General features: G+C 40.9%; 1 protein-coding gene across 3 annotated transcripts in view; it reads right to left on the reverse strand.

Annotated features, from left to right (window-relative positions):
- Nucleotides 1–17,219, reverse strand: part of HACD2 (3-hydroxyacyl-CoA dehydratase 2) — a 91,210-nt gene that overhangs the window by 58,558 nt on the left and 15,433 nt on the right. For all 3 annotated transcript variants that reach the window (XM_080658296.1, XM_080658297.1, XM_080658298.1), the window contains one exon: nucleotides 16,813–16,831. In XM_080658296.1, the coding sequence (XP_080514422.1) occupies nucleotides 16,813–16,831 (19 nt within the window). The remainder of the gene's footprint in view (nucleotides 1–16,812; nucleotides 16,832–17,219) is intronic.

The following is a 17,219-nucleotide window of genomic DNA, read 5'->3' on the forward strand; positions in this document are numbered from 1 at the left end:
CATATCTTATAGAAGGTTTGTTATCTAAAATATGGAAAGAATTCTTAAATCTAAAGAAAATAACCCAATTAAAAAATGGGCAAAAGACCTGAACAGCTACCTCACCAAAGAAGATACAGATGGCAAATAAGAACACAAAAATATGTGCAACATCATATGTCATTCAATAAATGAAAATTAAAACAAAGGATACCACTACTACACGTTAGAATGGCTAAAATCCAATATATCAATTGGGACAAAGAAGTGAAGCAAAAGGAACTCTCATTCATTGCTGATGGGAATGCGAAGTGGTACTGGCACTATGGAAGACAATTTGGCAGTTTTTTACAAAGCTAAACATAATCTTACTATACAACGCAACAATTGTGCTACTAGAACTGATTTAAAAATGCATATTTTTTTTTGTCCACACAAAATCAGCACATAAATACTTACAGCATCTTTATTCATAATCATCCCAAATTGGAAGCAACCAAGAGGTCCTTCACAATAGGTAAATGTAAACTGGTACATACATACAATGAAATATTCCAAAATAAAAAGGAATAAGCTATCATGCTTTCAAAGATATGGATGAATCCTAAATGCAGGATGCTAACTGAAAGAACATACTGAGGTAGGAACTGTTATTAAAATTTTAAAAATCAGTGGAAACATAACCTATATAATAAAAGCAAATTGTCCCCTTTACCAGGAGTTCTTCCAAGAGTTCTACCAGGGAGTGGGGCTGGCCAGGGGAAGGGAGGGAGGCCCCTGCCATCAGCCATCAGCTGCTAGGGACCCTACCAGTGCACAAATTTCATGCACTGAGCCTCTAGTTCACCATAAATGGGGGGAAAAAAATCCTATCCTAGGAAATCTATAAAAGAAAACATAGCAATATTATCAAACAAATATTCCTAAGCATTCTTCCTCCTTTTATTAATACATTATTTAACTATTCAACTGCCACAGAATCATAAATTAAGTAATTCTTTTGCTAAAAGATGACTCAAGCTTTCACCTTTGCTTCAATGGAATGTACTAAACTCAGTCACTAGATGGTGTTTCTAAGTTCACTGGACTAAGGTTTTAGGCTTATTAACTTTAGACTGTCCCAAGCCATCTTACCAGAGAACTTCTGAAATATTTCTTTTGCCTCCACCTTTTTAATTTAAAAAGTTAATTGAAAATTAAAAATTAATCTCATTTTAATTTTAAATATACCTTATACCCAATAATTAAGAAATATTTATAAGATAATCTCCTTTGGGGCAATGTGGAAAGTTCCAGGTTTTCATTACCTCAAATATTAATCATCAAGAAATCAGACAGTGATAAGAAAACATCCATTTCTCTTTTCTCTGGTTAACTTACTTCTCAGTTTTCACTATTATTTGTTACTGCCCATTTTTATTAGAATTCCTCTGTAAGTTCTGTAATTTCCAAGATAAAAGAATCTTACTAATACAAGGGTGCCATCTAGTGATGATAGTGGGCAAATGTATGCTATAAAAAATGTGTGTGCTCCATCCCAATTCTGCTTTGGCTTTTAAAATGCATTGCAAGAAAAAAATGTACTAAAACTACTGTACTTGAAACAAGTGTCCTAATACTCATTTAATCATTTAGCATATGCTGCTTTTATATTACTACTGAACTGACATTCGTCTCTGAAGTGACAGCATAGTTAAGAGTTTCATGGAATTTCAGAACATCCAGCTGAAAGGAATGCTAGAGACCATCTACTGTCTAGTCCAACCCCCAGTTTTCAGATATGAAAACTAAGGCCCAGAGGATGTCTGACTTATCACACAACTAGTAGTATTTGCCTTAGCTTGGTTCCTGATGGATTGCACAGCAAGATATTATCTTGTTTATAAACATTTTAAATAGCTCAATAACAGGTTCCCATTCAAACCTGCAAGGAAGGCACAGGGTAAAATTCCCTGGTCTAGGCTCTCTTCATGGCTTTCCCTTCTGAACTCTAAGTGGGCACAGAAACCCTCAGGGGCTATGTTTTGTCCAGTAATCATCAGTGGAAGAGCTGCTACAGCTTACTCAGTGCTTGCTTGGTGCCAGGCAACGTGCATGAGTTTAGTGCATCTACCACCTTCCCAGCTTAGGCACGTTGGGCTTGTAATGAGCATGTCCTATTTCTCCCTTCCCTTCATCTCCACACATTCACACAGAGCAGGAAACAATTAACAGAGCTGAGCATTCCATGCAAAAGAAATTATACATACAAAATTATGGTGTTATAAAAAGGCAAGCTGTATTCAGAGAATGGGGGTTGAAGCTTTGGGTATCAGGAGAAGATGCAGGTGCTAAAACTATCCTTCCTCTTCTCTCCCTGTCTAGAAGGGAGGAGGCAAAATTTGATCAGGAAGCAATACAGCGAACAAAGAGCTAAGGCAGAAAGAGATTGAGCCAGGCTGATCTGAAGGGTTTGAATGATTTGGGAAATTATGGTCACATGGTCTTAATACAGAGCTCTGGTGTCAGGACTGGAAAACCAATGTACTGAACAAATGACAAGGGTGGAATTGCAAGGAGGTGAAGATTGACTTTGGCAACCTCGTACCCAGCTCTCTAACCACCAGTGCACCCACCCAGGCCTCTCCAGGAGTGAGCCTTAGAAGCCCCTCAGCAGTGGAGACAGGCTGGCCTGCTGGGAAAGATTATGCCCACTTTCCCAGCTCAAAGGCATCTCCCTTCCTCCTGCCTTTACTGCCCAGGCAGAAAGCATATCTGAATCTGAATCAGAAATGTTTTTTATTCACATTTGTGAGCAGGCTTGAGGAAGGGGTTCCCCAGAGTTGAGCATGCTAAGAACAAGGAGAGAGGAGAGCCAGCAAGGTCCATGTGATGCTGTGTCAGCTTCCAATAACAAAAAGGGAGTTAGCTCCCAGGACCAGGAACTCATACTTTGGGAACATGACTATCTTTATATTGTTTGTATTTTTGAGATTTATTCCCTTTTTGTTTTCTCACTATTTGGTAAAGTTTGTTTTTAAAATGTCAACTAAGCAAAGTGGACCAAAGAAAGCAGTTTTTGTTCAAAGAAAGCAGTTATATTTTTGTGCTCAGGTACCCGAGGGCTGGGCAAGGGGTGAAAGCAGGATTCCAGGGGGTAAATCCGAAGGCATTAACTTCCCTTGGGAAGCCTCCCTTCCGGAGCTCTTTTCTGCTAAAACATGGAGGGCTCTGTGTCTGGTTTTAGTAAGTGACAGCAGTTCCTATATAGTAACGCACTGCAAATGACTGACAAAAGCTTGGCCCTCTCAGAGCGGGGTGCAGGGAGGGGGTTGTTGCAGTTTAGAGAGGATTTAGTTCAGTCGAATTGGTGGGAGGGAAAACATTGCTGGTAGGAGATGGGTCTTCTGGTGCTTGTCTCCCAGCAGCTGCTCTCCTTCCTTCCTGGCACCATTTGCTAGCACCTGTGAAATCAGCCTGAAGTACGTGCTGCCTACTAATATTAAGGTGACTGTGAATTTCTTAAAATGTACCTGCGAAAAATAATTAAATAAAAGGTGTCATCAGTTTGAGAGAGGAGTGCAAGCTGGCACAGACAGCAAATATTTGAAACCACAAATCCAGGCTATCCAAGTGAAAGGCCTTCTGTCCTTGTCTGTTGGTGAAATCAAAGTGCTAATACTCAGCTTTAGACATGACTATGACTAAAGCTGGGCCATGACTGAGCTCCTGTTCAGATATCTGTTCTACAGTTTTCAATCAAAAGAGAACTTCCAGTTATTTATATTGACAGTATAATTTCCAACAAGAAAGTTCAACACATGCACAATGTTACATCTTGCCAAGAATATCTTCAGCTCCAGTCCTCCTACCTCTAATTTCTATCCCAACAATGTTACCTGAAAACCACCTCTTATTCCACCTGGTTCTTCCACAAGCCAATAATCTTGAAGACAGCATGAAAAAATAGATTATACTTCTTTCAATACAAACTGTTCCTCATGAATAAAGAAAGCATAACTCTTCTTTATATTCTTATGAAAGACATGTCTCAAAAGTGGGTTTCTAAAAAAAAAAAAAAAAAAAAAAAAAAAATTCCCATTTCCAAAAAGAGAACTATTGCATAAAGCATTACAAATCTTAGGTTGAGGGATGCAACCACAGCATTTGAGAAATCTTGCCCTTGCATTATCAATGGAGAACTATCAACCTACTTTGAAGAAGCTGGAGCATGGGAACCTATTCACAAGGGCAGAAGCTTGACTTCCTCACAAAAATTCCTCTCAGATGGAATTTTAGTTACTGTTTATTTTTGCCAAGTTGCATTGTCACAACCATGACCAAGAAGCAACTGCAACCCATGCTAAGAATAAGTGGCCCTGAATTACACTGTAATGGTAATTTAAGAAGAATAAGAATTGGTAAAAATTACATTTATAGAAATATTAAACATTACATTAGGGACAGAATAAAACTTTTAACATTCTATAACACGACACTGCTTTAGTTAGTAACACTACCATTCTATTGGGCAGTTTTCAACATCACCTTCTTTCAGGCATTGTATTGCTTTTCATGCATTGTCCCATTTCATTTTTACAACATCCTACGAGGTAAGTATTATTATCCCCCCTTTATTCATGAAGAAATGAAGGCACAAAAAAGCCGAATTACTGCCTAGAAGTCACACAGCTGGTAAACAATCTAGGCCTGACTGAAGTCCAGACTTTTCACTGAACAGCAAATAAAGGAAAGACATCTCCAGGCTCTCTAACAAGTTTCCAAAAGACCACGTTGTTACAGTGAAAACTTTCAGAAAGCCACAGGAAAATAAACCATTATTCCCAAAATAAACTTAAGTTGTATGAGTAAAATATAAAGCATTACCTTAGGCCAGTGGTCGGCAAACTGCGGCTCGCGAGCCGCCGCAGTTTGCTGCTCTGTTGACTAATGAGTTTGCCGACCACTGCCTTAGGCCAGCAATTTTCAACCAGTGAGCCATGGCAAGTACACTGGTGTGTTACAATAACTTTTAGAACATGCAATACCTGACTATTTAGCCAGGGGCACTGACCTCTTTTCCCTTAGACTGTCAAATAAAAAAATGACAACAGCCAACACAAAAATGACAATAGCTGTTCAGTGTGAATTAATAAAAATTATACCTATGTTTTTTATCAGATAGGCAAAATATACATATTTTTGGTGTGCTACAGAATTTTAGTAATTAGTTTATGTGTGCCTTGAGATGAAAAAGGTTGAAAATCACTGCCTTAGGCTAATGTTAAAAACAGTCTATTATTATTCTCATTAATGTTTTAAGGAATTGAAAACACTTTGAAGGAAGTTTTGGAAAATTTCACCAGAATTTGGTAAGAGTATGATCAAATGTTCCTGAGTCCCCACTAGTGAATAATAGTCCCCCTATTATTATTATTAGGTGCCATGTTAGGTATTTGGATATAGAAATCCATAAGAAAGTTCTCATTCTCAAAAAATTTAGTGTTGTTGGTAGATACAAGTACAGTGTCAAACCACAATACACTGTGGAAAATATAATAAAGAGTGAGGTGTAGGATGTGACAGAAAAAGTGAAGAATGATATCTAATCTAGCCAGTGGGTGGTAGGGGAGTTTACTGAGGGAAGAGTAGCAAACAGCTGCAGGGGGTGGGCTGTTCATTCTAGGTAGAGTGCAAAACCTGGGTACCAACCAGAAGCAGGAAGTAGTGCATGTAACAGGGGTACCCACAAGAAAGTCAGGGTTGCTAAGCATGGAGCAGGAGCCAGGAAATGGTCACAGGTAAGGGTGGGGAGGGCGGCAAAAACAAATCCTTATGTTTAAACCAGTGAAATATTTTAAGAAGGAAAATAACATGCTCAGAATTATCCTTTAACTAAACCCCTCAAGGTTTGTCTGAAGCATGGACTTGGAGACAAAGCTGTGGGTTTGTCCTGGCTATAGAGCTTATTAGCTGTGTAAATTTAGCAAGATATAAAACCTTCTAAGCCTCAGTCTTATCAACTGTAAAATGGGAAGTAAATGAGACAATGCATGTAAAGCACTGGAACACAGTAAATGTTCAATAAATGGTAGCTCCTATTATTATCTATACTAGTAATAGCCTAGGTGGCGTCACACCCTCATGTCGTCACAAGATGGCCATCACAAGATGGCTGTGCATACAACGGAGGTGGGGCCCGGCGGCCTGGGGGCTGGTCCCGGTGTCTCCACCGCCTCGTGCAGAGCAGGCGGGTCCAAGTGGAGGAGGCAGGTTGTGGCAGGGGAGGGCAGCTGTGGGCAATCAGGCCGGCAGGGGTGGGCAGTTGTGGGTGATCAGGCCGGCATGGGAGGGCAGTTGTGGGCAATCAGGCCGGAAGGGGAGCAGTTAGGCGTCAATAAGGCCAGCAGGGGAGTGCTTAGGGGGCGATCAGGCTGGCAGGCAGAAGCAGTTAGGGGCAATGAGGCAGGCAGGCAGGCGAGCGGTTAGGAGCCACTGGTCCCGGATTGTGAGAGAGATGTCTGACTGCTGGATCAGGCCTAAACCAGCAGTCGGACATCCCCCGAGGAGTCCCAGATTGGAGAGGGTACAGGCTGTGCTGAGGGACACCCCCCCCCCCCGTGCACAAATTTCGTGCACCAGGCCTCTAGTTAATATTATAAGCCTAGAAGTTCAGAGGCCCATTTGGGAGTTCAGATGAGATATACTGAGATCCTGAGTAGGGATAAAATAAACAGGACAATCTGAGATTTAGGAGACAGAATCGACAAGACTTGATAACCAGGTGATAGAAGTGTGGGTAATTGAGAAAGAGGCACCACTGATGAGCACTAGGTCTAGGAAGAGTGACTGAATGGCTGGTGAGTGATGGTACCCCTGCCAATATGGGAGGCAGAACAAGTTTGGGAGTCTGATTTGCATTGAGGAGGAGGTATGCATTCAAGAATAGGTACCCAGATGAGTTTGGAGTCTGAGGTGCAGGTGTCAGGTGTGCTTAGAGTTAGAGAAGCAAATGTCATAAGTATCTCATACCATGAGAAGGGAAGTAATCACCGACAAAGGGCATGTTCAGTCAGAAGAGCAATGAGCTAGGTCAGACCCTGGGAACACTTACAATTTAGGGGCAATGAGAGCAAAAAAAGCTCCAAAGAAAGAACAGAACCACAGAGAACAAGAAAAGCCAGGAGGGCTCTTTATAATGAAAGCTAAGGGAGCAAGATCTCACAGAGAGAGTCATCAATGGGGCCCAATGTAGTTCAGAAGTCCAGAGAGTTCCACATGTCCTTGAATTTAGCAGAAACGGCTGCTGGATTTTAGACCAGAGGGCAATTTCAATAGGACAATGAGGACAGGGCTTGACTATATGGTTAAAGTATAAATGGGAGTGAGGACGTAGAAAGAGTATACCATAAACTTTGTAAAGTTTCTGAAGAGGAATTATATAGCTGTAAGGGAGGAATGTAGGGTCAAAGGTTAGGTTAAAAATTATTTTAGGGAGAGGAACCAAGATGGCGGCATAGGTAAACACCTGAACTTGCTGCCTCGCACAACCACTTCAAAACTACAACTAAGAAAAAGTGGATGTTATTGGAAGCCAGAAAAGCCCAGGGAATCTACAACTACAGCACCCACCAAACAGCTGCGAACCCGAGAACACCAGTCCCCAAGTGGCACAAACACGTGGATTCAGAGGAGCTCTAAACTCCCCCACGGAAAGGAGAGAGAGAACTACATAACCAGACACCCAGAGAAGAGAGATCATGGGGAGACAAAGAAACAGCCTGCATATGAAAGAAAAGCAGGAATCACCAGAAAAGGAAGTAAACGAAATGGAGGCAAGCAACCTGTCAGAGAAAGAATTCAGAGAAATGGTCATAAGGTGGATGAAAAGAATGGAAGACAAATTTGACAATATATGTAAGAACCAAGAGGAAATGAAGAAGAACCAAGAAGAAATGAAAAATGACATCGCTGCTATAAAGTACTCAATAGAAAGCATCAACAGACTAGAAGAAGCAGGGGCCCGCATCAGTGAGCTAGAAGACAAGGTAGGAAAAAATACCCAAGTAGAGCAGCTTCTAGAAAAAAAAAATGAAAAAGCAGGAGGAGAGCCTAAGGGAACTTTGGGACAACACGAAACAAAACAACATCCACATAATAGGGGTTCCAGAAGGAAAGGAAGCTGAGCAAGCAATAGAAAACCTGTTTGAAGAAATAATGACAGAAAACTTCCCTGATATAGGGAAGAAACCCCCCCCAAAAAAAAAATCCAAGGAGCTCACAGAGTCTCAAGCAAAATGAACCCCAAAAGACCGATGCCAAAGCACATTACAATTAAATTGGCAAACACCAACGACAAAGTAAGAATCTTAAAAGCAGCCAGAGAGAGACAGAAAGTTACCTACAAATGATCCCCCATCAGACTAGCAACTAATTTATCAACAGAAACACATCAGGCCAGAAGGGAATAAAATGAAATATACAAAGTCATGCAAAGGAAGGGTCTGAATCCAAGAATACTGTACCCAGCAAGGCTATCAATCAAAATTGAAGGTGAAATCAGGAGCTTCACAGAAAAAAAAGGACTAAGGGAGTTTATTACCACCAAACCAGCAATGCAAGAAATGCTAAAGGGTCTGCTGTAAAAAAAAAAAAAAAAAAGAAAAGAAAAAGTAATAGGAAGCGAAAAGGGACACAGGGGAAAGAATAAAAATGGCAACAAATAAGTACCTATCAATAATAACTTTAAATGTAAATGGATTAAATGCCTCAATCAAAAGACATAGGGTAACAGATTGGATAAGAAAACATGACCCATATATCTGCTGTCTACAAGAAACTCATCTCAGAAAAAAAGACGCACACAGACTGAGGGTGAAGGGATGGAAAAAGGTTTTTCAGATGAAGGGAAATGAAAAAAAAGCTGGGGTAGCAATACTTATATCTGACAAATTAGATCTCAAAGTGAAGGACATAAAAAGAGATAAGGAAGGCCACTTCATAATACTAAAGGGAACAATCCAACAAGAAGAAATAACTCTGGTAAACATATACACACCCAATACAGGAGCACCCAAATACGTAAAAAAAACTTCTGGAGGATATCAAGGGAGAGATTGACAGCAATACAATCACAGTAGGAGACTTTAATACCCCACTATCACCATTGGACAAATCCTCTAAACAAAAAATCAGCAAAGAAACATCAATCCTAAATGACTCACTACACCAGATGCAATTAATTGACATCTTCAGAACATTTCACCACAAAGCCACAGAATATACATTCTTCTCAAGTGCACATGGGTCATTTTCAAAGATAGACCATATATTAGGTCACAGGCAAAGTCTCTTCAAATTCAAGAAGATAGAAATCATATCAAGCATCTTCTCAGATCACAGTGGCATAAAACTGAAAATCAAGTACAATAAAAAAAATCCAAAAAAATCAAACACATGGAGACTAAATAGCATGTTATTAAACAATGACTGGGTTACCAGAGAGATCAAAGAAGAAATAAAAAACATCATGGCAACAAATGACAATGAAAACACAACAATCCAAAATCTATGGGACACAGAGAAAGCAGTCTTGAGAGGGAAGTTCATAGCTCTACAAGCCTATTGCAAAAAACAAGAAACAATGGTAATAAATTACCTAACCCTACAACTCAAAGAGTTAGAAAGAGAGAAACAAGAAAAGCCCAGTGTAAGCAGAAGGAAGGAAATAATAAAGATCAGAGCAGAGACAAACAACATAGAGACAAAAAAAAATAATACAGAAGATCAACAAAACCAAGAGCTGGTTCTTTGAAAGGATAAACAAGATTGATGAACCTCTAGACAGGCTCACCAAGAAGCAAAGAGAGAGGACCCAAATAAACAAAATCAGAAATAAAAGAGGAGAAATAACAGACCCCACCAAAATACAAAGGATTGTTAAAAAATACTATGAACAACTCTATTCCAACAAACTGCACAACCTGGAGGAAATGGACATATTCCTAGAAAAATACAACCTTCCAAAACTCAATCAGAAAGAATCTAAACATCTCAATAGGCCAATAACTATGGAAGAAATTGAAGCGGTCATCAAAAAGCTTCCAGCAAAAAAAAGCCCAGGGCCAGACAGCTTCACAGGGGAGTTTTATCAAACATTCAAGGAACAACTAAAACCTATCCTCCTCAGACTATTCAAAAGAATTCAAGAGGAAAGAATATTTCCAAGTTCATTCTATGAAGCCAGCATCACCCTAATACCAAAACCAGATAAAAACAACACAATGAAAGAGAATTACAGGCCAATATCCCTCATGAACATAGACACCAAGATCCTCACAAAATTCTAGCAAATTGGATCCAGCAGTACATCAGAAAGATCATACACCATGACCAAGTAGGATTTATCCCAGGGATGCAAGTATGGTACAATATCCACAAATCAATAAATGTGATACATCACATAAACAAATTGAGAGATAAAAATCACATAGTCATATTAATTGATGCAGAAAAAGCATTTGACAAAATCCAACACCCTTTCTTGATAAAAACTCTCAACAAAGTGGGAATAAAAGGATCATACCTCAATATAATAAAAGCCATATATGATAAACCCACAGCCAACATCATATTCAATGGGCAAAAACTAAAACCATTTGCCCTAAAAAGAGGAACAAGACAGGGATGCCCACTCTCACCATGCCTGTTCGACATAGTACTGGAAGTATTAGCCATTGCAATTAGACAAGTAGAAGAAATAAAAGGCATCCAAATTGGAAAAGAAGAAGTAAAGCTGTCCTTATTTGCAGATGACATGATATTGTACATATAAAATCCAAAAGACTTCATCAAAAAACTATTCAACTTAATAAATGAATTCAGCAATGTAGCAGGATATAAAATTAATGCCAAGAAATCTATGGCATTTCTATACACCAATAGTGAACTTACAGAAAGAGAGATTAAAAAAGCAATCCCATTTACCATCACACCAAAAAAATTAAGATACCTAGGAATAAACTTAACTGAGGAGCTAAAAGACCTATATGCAGAAAACTACAGGACACTGAAAAAAGAGATAGAGGAAGACATAAACAGATGGAAGAACATACCATGTTCATGGATTGGTAGAATCAACATCATTAAAATGTCCATACTACCTAAAGCAATCTATAGATTCAATGCTCTCCCCATTAAAATACCAATGGCATATTTCACAGACCTAGAAAGTACTCTCCAAAAATTCATCTGGAATAAAAAAAGACCCCGAATAGCCACAGCAATCCTGAGAAAGAAGAACAAAGTAGGTGGGATCTTAATACCAGATTTTAAGCTGTATTACAAAGCCACTGTTCTCAAAACAGCCTGGTACTGGCACAAGAACAGACATATAGACCAATGGAATAGAATAGAGAACCCAGATATCGACCCAAACCACTATGCTCAATTAATATTTGACAAAGGAGGCATGAACATACAATGGAGACAAGATAGTCTCTTCAATAAATGGTGTTGGGAAAATTGGACAGATACATGCAAAAAAATGAAACTAGACCACCAACTTACACCATACACAAAAATAAACTCAAAATGGATAAAGGACTTAAACATAAGACGGGAATCCATAAAAATACTAGAGGAATCCACAGGCAGAGAAATCTCAGACATATGCCGAAGCAATTTTTTCACAGATGCTGCTCCTAGGGCAATGGAAACTAAAGAGAAAGTAAACAAATGGGACTACATCAAAATAAAAAGCTTTTGCACAGCAAAAGAAACCATCAACAAAACAACAAGAAAGCCCACTGTATGGGAGAACATATTTGCAAATGTTATCACTGATAAAGGTTTAATCTCCAACATCTACAGGGAACTTATACAACTTAATAAAAGGAAGATAAATGATCCAATAAAAAAATGGGCAACAGACCTAAATAGAATCTTTTCGAAAGAAGACAGAAGGAAGGCCAAGAGACCTATGAAAACATGCTCAAAGTCACTAACTATCCGAGAGTTGCAAATCAAAATGACAATGTGGTACCATCTCACACCTGTCAGAATGGCTATCATCAACAAATCAACAAATGACAAGTGCTGGCGAGGATGTGGAGAAAAAGGAACCCTCGTGCACTGCTGGTGGGAATGCAAACTGGTGCAGCCACTGTGAAGAACAGTATGGAGTTTCCTCAAAAAACTAAAAATGGAACTCCCATTTGACACAGTAATACCACTTCTAGGAATATATCCCAAGATACTAGAAACACCAATCAGAAAGGATATATGCACCCCTATGTTCATAGCAGCACAATTCACCATAGCTAAGATTTGGAAACAGCCTAAATGCCCATCAGCCGATGAGTGGATTAGAAAACCATGGTACATCTACACAATGGAATACTATGCTGCCATAAAAAAGAAGGAATTCTTACCATTTGCAGCAGCATGGATGGACCTGGAGAGCATCATGTTAACTGAAATAAGCCAGGCAATGAAAGAAAAATACCACACGATCTTACTCATTTATGGAAAATAAAGAACATTATAACCTGATGAACAAAAAGATACAGACGCAGTAAAGTACCAAACAGACTGTCAAATTACAGCGGGAAGGCTGGGGAGTGTTGGGGAGAGGGGAAAGTGATCAACCAAAGGACTTGTATGCATGCATATAAGCACAACCAATGGACACAAGACACTGGGGGTGGGGGGATGAAGGCATGTGACAGAGGACAGGGGAGGCTGAGGGAAGGTCAATGGGGGAAAAACAAGGAGATATATGTACTACTATATGCAATACTTTAAACAATAAAAAAAAAGAAAAAAACTACAACTAAAAGACAAAACGAATATCATTCAGAACCACGGGAAGGTTGGCTGAGTGGAATTTATAGAACTAGAAGGAAAGAAAAAAGCACACTGAGACTAGGAGGAGGTGAGGAAGTGAAGTGCCGAGGTATGGAGGCGCGCGCAGAGAAGGACTGGCAACTGAGTACGCTGTTGTCTTTTTCAATCGGGAGGGAGATACAAGCTCCCGACTGCTCTGAACTCCAGTTCCGGGCGAGACTCTGGGGACCCAGAATCATATGGGGAGAAACTGGACTGTCAGGCATCGGGCCAGAACACGAGGGCAGCTTTCTCTCAGAGGTACTTGCAGCAATCATTATTCCTGCATGGTGTCACGGAACACAGAGACCCGGGGACCTCTTCAGGGCAGGGCTGATGGTCAGCCATTGCTGTTTGCTCTGCCCTGGTGATTCCCTGAGACCCCACCCTACCCAATTTACAACCCCACCCAAGCTGTGCACAGAGGCTTTTGCATATGAATGGCCTGGCCTTTTGCAATCTAAAACCTAACATACTGCAGCTGGGTCAGAGAGTCTCAGAGCCTCCAAAAGAAGGCCCAAGGATCCACAGCAGCTTGCACTGCTTCACAGCTGGGCCTCATCTGGGCACCTCCAAACCCCAAACAAAGAGGAGGAATGTGCAGATCTCTCTGTAGCTCCTGCTGGGTGGCCTCAGGCAGTGGCTGACTTTGCACTTCCTTGGAGATCCAAGAGCCAGTGTACCCAGTGATCAGAGTGAGACCATCCAGATTACAACTCTTCATATCCATAAGAGACACTCTCAGGGGGCAGACTCAGTGTCCCACTGAAGCAAGTCTTGCCCCATAAGGGTGTCTCCAGCACAGAAGTTCTCCCATCGTAGACACAACTGACCCTCACAGCCAATTGGCCTATGGATGAGGACAGTTGGGGGGGGGGGGGCAGGTAAGGGCAGAGGGTGGGGTGGGAACCGGGTGGAGGGGAGCTATGGGGGTATAAAAGAGGAACAACTGTAATAATCTGAACAATAAAGATTTATTTTTAAAAATTATTTTTAGGATGGAACACTGAGCATTTTGTGAGCTGAGAAGGAAAAGGTAGATGACAAAGGGTGATGATGCAGGAGAGAGAACTGCTGACAAAACAAGGTCTTTGAGGAATAGGAAGGAATTTTTAAGCATCTACTGTGTCAGGGGCACCTGTGAACAAACCATCAGAGCAGAGTGTGACAAGGATGCTGGTCTGTGGAATGCCTTCTGCAAAAGGACCACAGAGGGGCTGGCTGTGAGTTTCCCGAACCTAAGCCTGTGCCTGCTTACCTCTGCCCAACACAGTGTCTGGCACCCACCTGCTGGGCATTCAATAACGTTCTTGGTATGCATGAGTAAATATTCTTGTCAGAAACGTTATTTGCAGGGGGAGAAATTTGATAAAGAGATATGAGAATATATTCTAAGACAAAGGGAATGTGAACACTAATACAATGAACTATTAACTATAATAATAGTACACGTGCTGAGAAAACATATGCATCTAAGAGCTTCTGGGCAGCTGAAGGCTGAGTTGGGGAGAATGGTGGCACCAGATTCAGAATGTAGAGAAGGCCTGCAGTGGTTCCAGAACTCTCTCTGGCCAATATATCTCCCAGTCTGCAAGCTTATGCTTAAAATTCATTTAACCAATTTAAGAAGGGCCAATTTTTTTCATCTCAAAATTATAGATAAAGGATTAAAAAGGAAATGTGTGTGAGATTATATATTAGCTAAAGCCCATTCACCACAAAATCAAATCAGTTAGATAGGTTCTGGCTCAGAAGGGTCTGGGTTCAAGCGAGGTTCCACCTTATACTGGCTGTGTGACCTGGGCCAGGTCCCCTAATCTTCTCTGGGAAAGTGGACCATGTTATAGAAGAGTCCCCAAGTCCTTTTCAAATCAATTGCTCAAACGTTCTAAAACAGTGAATCTTAACCTTCTGGGATCACATACTCATCTGAGAATCTAAATGAAAGCTATGAATTCTACCTACCAAGCCCCAAAATAAACACAGACACATGCATATAAAATTCTGCAGATCGCCTGAGAAATCCCTGACTGTAGGTTTTCTTCCTAGTAGGAAAATAGCCAAAGTGCAACTCTTTATAATGATGCTTTGTCTTCCTGAAAAGTACTGGGGCCAGCTACCCATGCAAGACCCACGGTGGACAGTTTGCTGTGTGTCCACCTAAACTGTATGTTTCCTCAACTCTGAAATCCCCAGTGCCAAGTGTGGTGCCCTGAATATATTAAGAACCCTCTTAATTTGTGAATCATAATGGCTTGGATGCAGAGGTCTCGAAGTTTCAGACATTTGGTGCTTCTGAATGAGCCCACCTGCACATCTTCCCTTTGAGAATCAAGTCTGGATACATAGCAACCACTATGGGCCTACTTTACAGGGTCTGCCAACTTTCCAAAATTGACTTCCATTTAATTAAAGGGGCTTAGCATTGCAGACTATAAACTATGCCTCATTCCAGAGCAGAATTTGATGGCTCTTCCCTTCATCCCAAAAGAAAACACATTGTATCTGCTTTTTAGTAGAAATCCCTTACATTTATATAACTCTTTATACTTACTGGTTTCCATACATTAAATATTCATTTGGGAGGTAGGCAATATATGCAGTACTCCCATTTTAAAGGTAAGAAAAGAGAATATAACATTTAAGTGATCACAGAAAGGGCTTTCTACCACACCAGGACCGCAAGTGACATTTTTGTAAATATGATACTTTTTCTTTGTGAGCCTTGTAACAAAAAGGTAGGAGAGGCCTCTTTAAAGTGACAGAGGAAAACAGCTATGACATTTAATAAAATGTTCAGTGGTAACATCTAAATAGTACTTATGATTTTTAGAAACTGAAACCCATACCAATTGAAGCAATTTTATACATAATGAAGTTTTTTTTCAATCTTACCTAATAGACAAACATGTAAATTGACCATACCTCTGCTACACCCACAGCCCATCAGAGTATGCAAATTAACCCAACAAAGATGGCGGTTAATCTGCATACATACCTGCGTCCCGGGAACATCCTCGGCACCCAGGTCACTCCGAGCCGGCCATCGGAGGGGCAGGGGGCCCCCTGCCCAAGCCTAAAGCCTCGGGCCGAACCAGTGATCGGAGGGGCGGGGGGCCCCCTACCCAAGCCTAAAGCCTCTACCTGAGGCTTTAGGCTTGGGCAGGGGCCGAGCCGGCAATTGGAGGGCTTGGGCAGGGGCTGAGCTGGTGATCGGGGGGATGAGGGCAGGGGCCGAGCCTGCAATTGGAGGGAAGGGGAAAAAAATCAATGGAAACATATCCTCAAGTGAGGATAAAAAAAAAAAGAAAGCAAGAAAGGTCATATCCTATGAAAGACACATCTTGAAAATGCCTAAAGAAAGTTGTTATTTTTTCATGGTGAAGGGAGTGGAGTCCGTGTTGATGAAAATACCTTGGCGGCTGCGGTGACTGGCAGTGGGGTGATGGGGCTGGCGCCTTCCCCTGATCAGCCTGGTTGCCTCCCGCAAAGGGAGGCCAGACTGCGGCTTAGGCCCACTCCTAAGCCGTCAGTAAGATATCCCTTAAGGCAGTGGTCAGCAAACTGCGGCTCGCGAGTCACATGTGGCTTGCGAGCCGCAGTTTGCCGCTCTGTTGACTAATGAGTTTGCCGACCACTGGGATAGGGGCTTAATCACAAGGAACAACAACAGCCTGTAATTATTGGAATCGAGAGTCTAGGTCAATGGTCGGCAAACTCATTAATCAACAGAGCGGCAAACCGCGGCTTGTAAGCCACATGTGGCTCGTGAGCCACAGTTTGCCGACCACTGCCTTAAGGGCTCCCAGTATGTGAGAGGGGGCAGGCTTGGCTGAGGGACCCCTCCCCAGTGCACGAATTTTGTGCACTGGGCCCCTAGTATTCAATAAGAATCAAACCAGCCTTTTATGACTTTTTACAAAAGCAGAATCCACTATATACAATTACGAGGGATATTTTTATACTTACCTATTGCACAATGTAAAATCTAGAAGAAAAAAGGAGGGAAAAAGAAAATTAGCAGAGATCCATAATATTATATAACTTTATTTCATATAAACTAGCCTTTCAGTAAGAATAGAGCAGTATCTGCCAGCTGTATTAAATTTGAAAAACAAACATTCCATTTCTCAACTTGCATAGGGGCTATTTAACAAAATGTAAATTCTTGCTCAGTTTTTTGTTTGTTCATTTTTAGTTTATCTATGGAAGATTTCCAATGAAGCAAATCTCACCCAGTAGTCAGATGTCAAGGACTCTTTTATAATATGTAAACTTACAAAAGCAGTAATTATATATCACCCATGTCTCACATTCTACAGAACAGAACTGTCACAGACTAGAGAATACAAGGTCAGAAAAGCCTTTGTTGGCAC

The sequence above is a fragment of the Plecotus auritus genome (assembly GCF_963455305.1).
Source record: "Plecotus auritus genome assembly, chromosome: 2".
NCBI classification, from domain to species: domain Eukaryota; kingdom Metazoa; phylum Chordata; class Mammalia; order Chiroptera; family Vespertilionidae; genus Plecotus; species Plecotus auritus.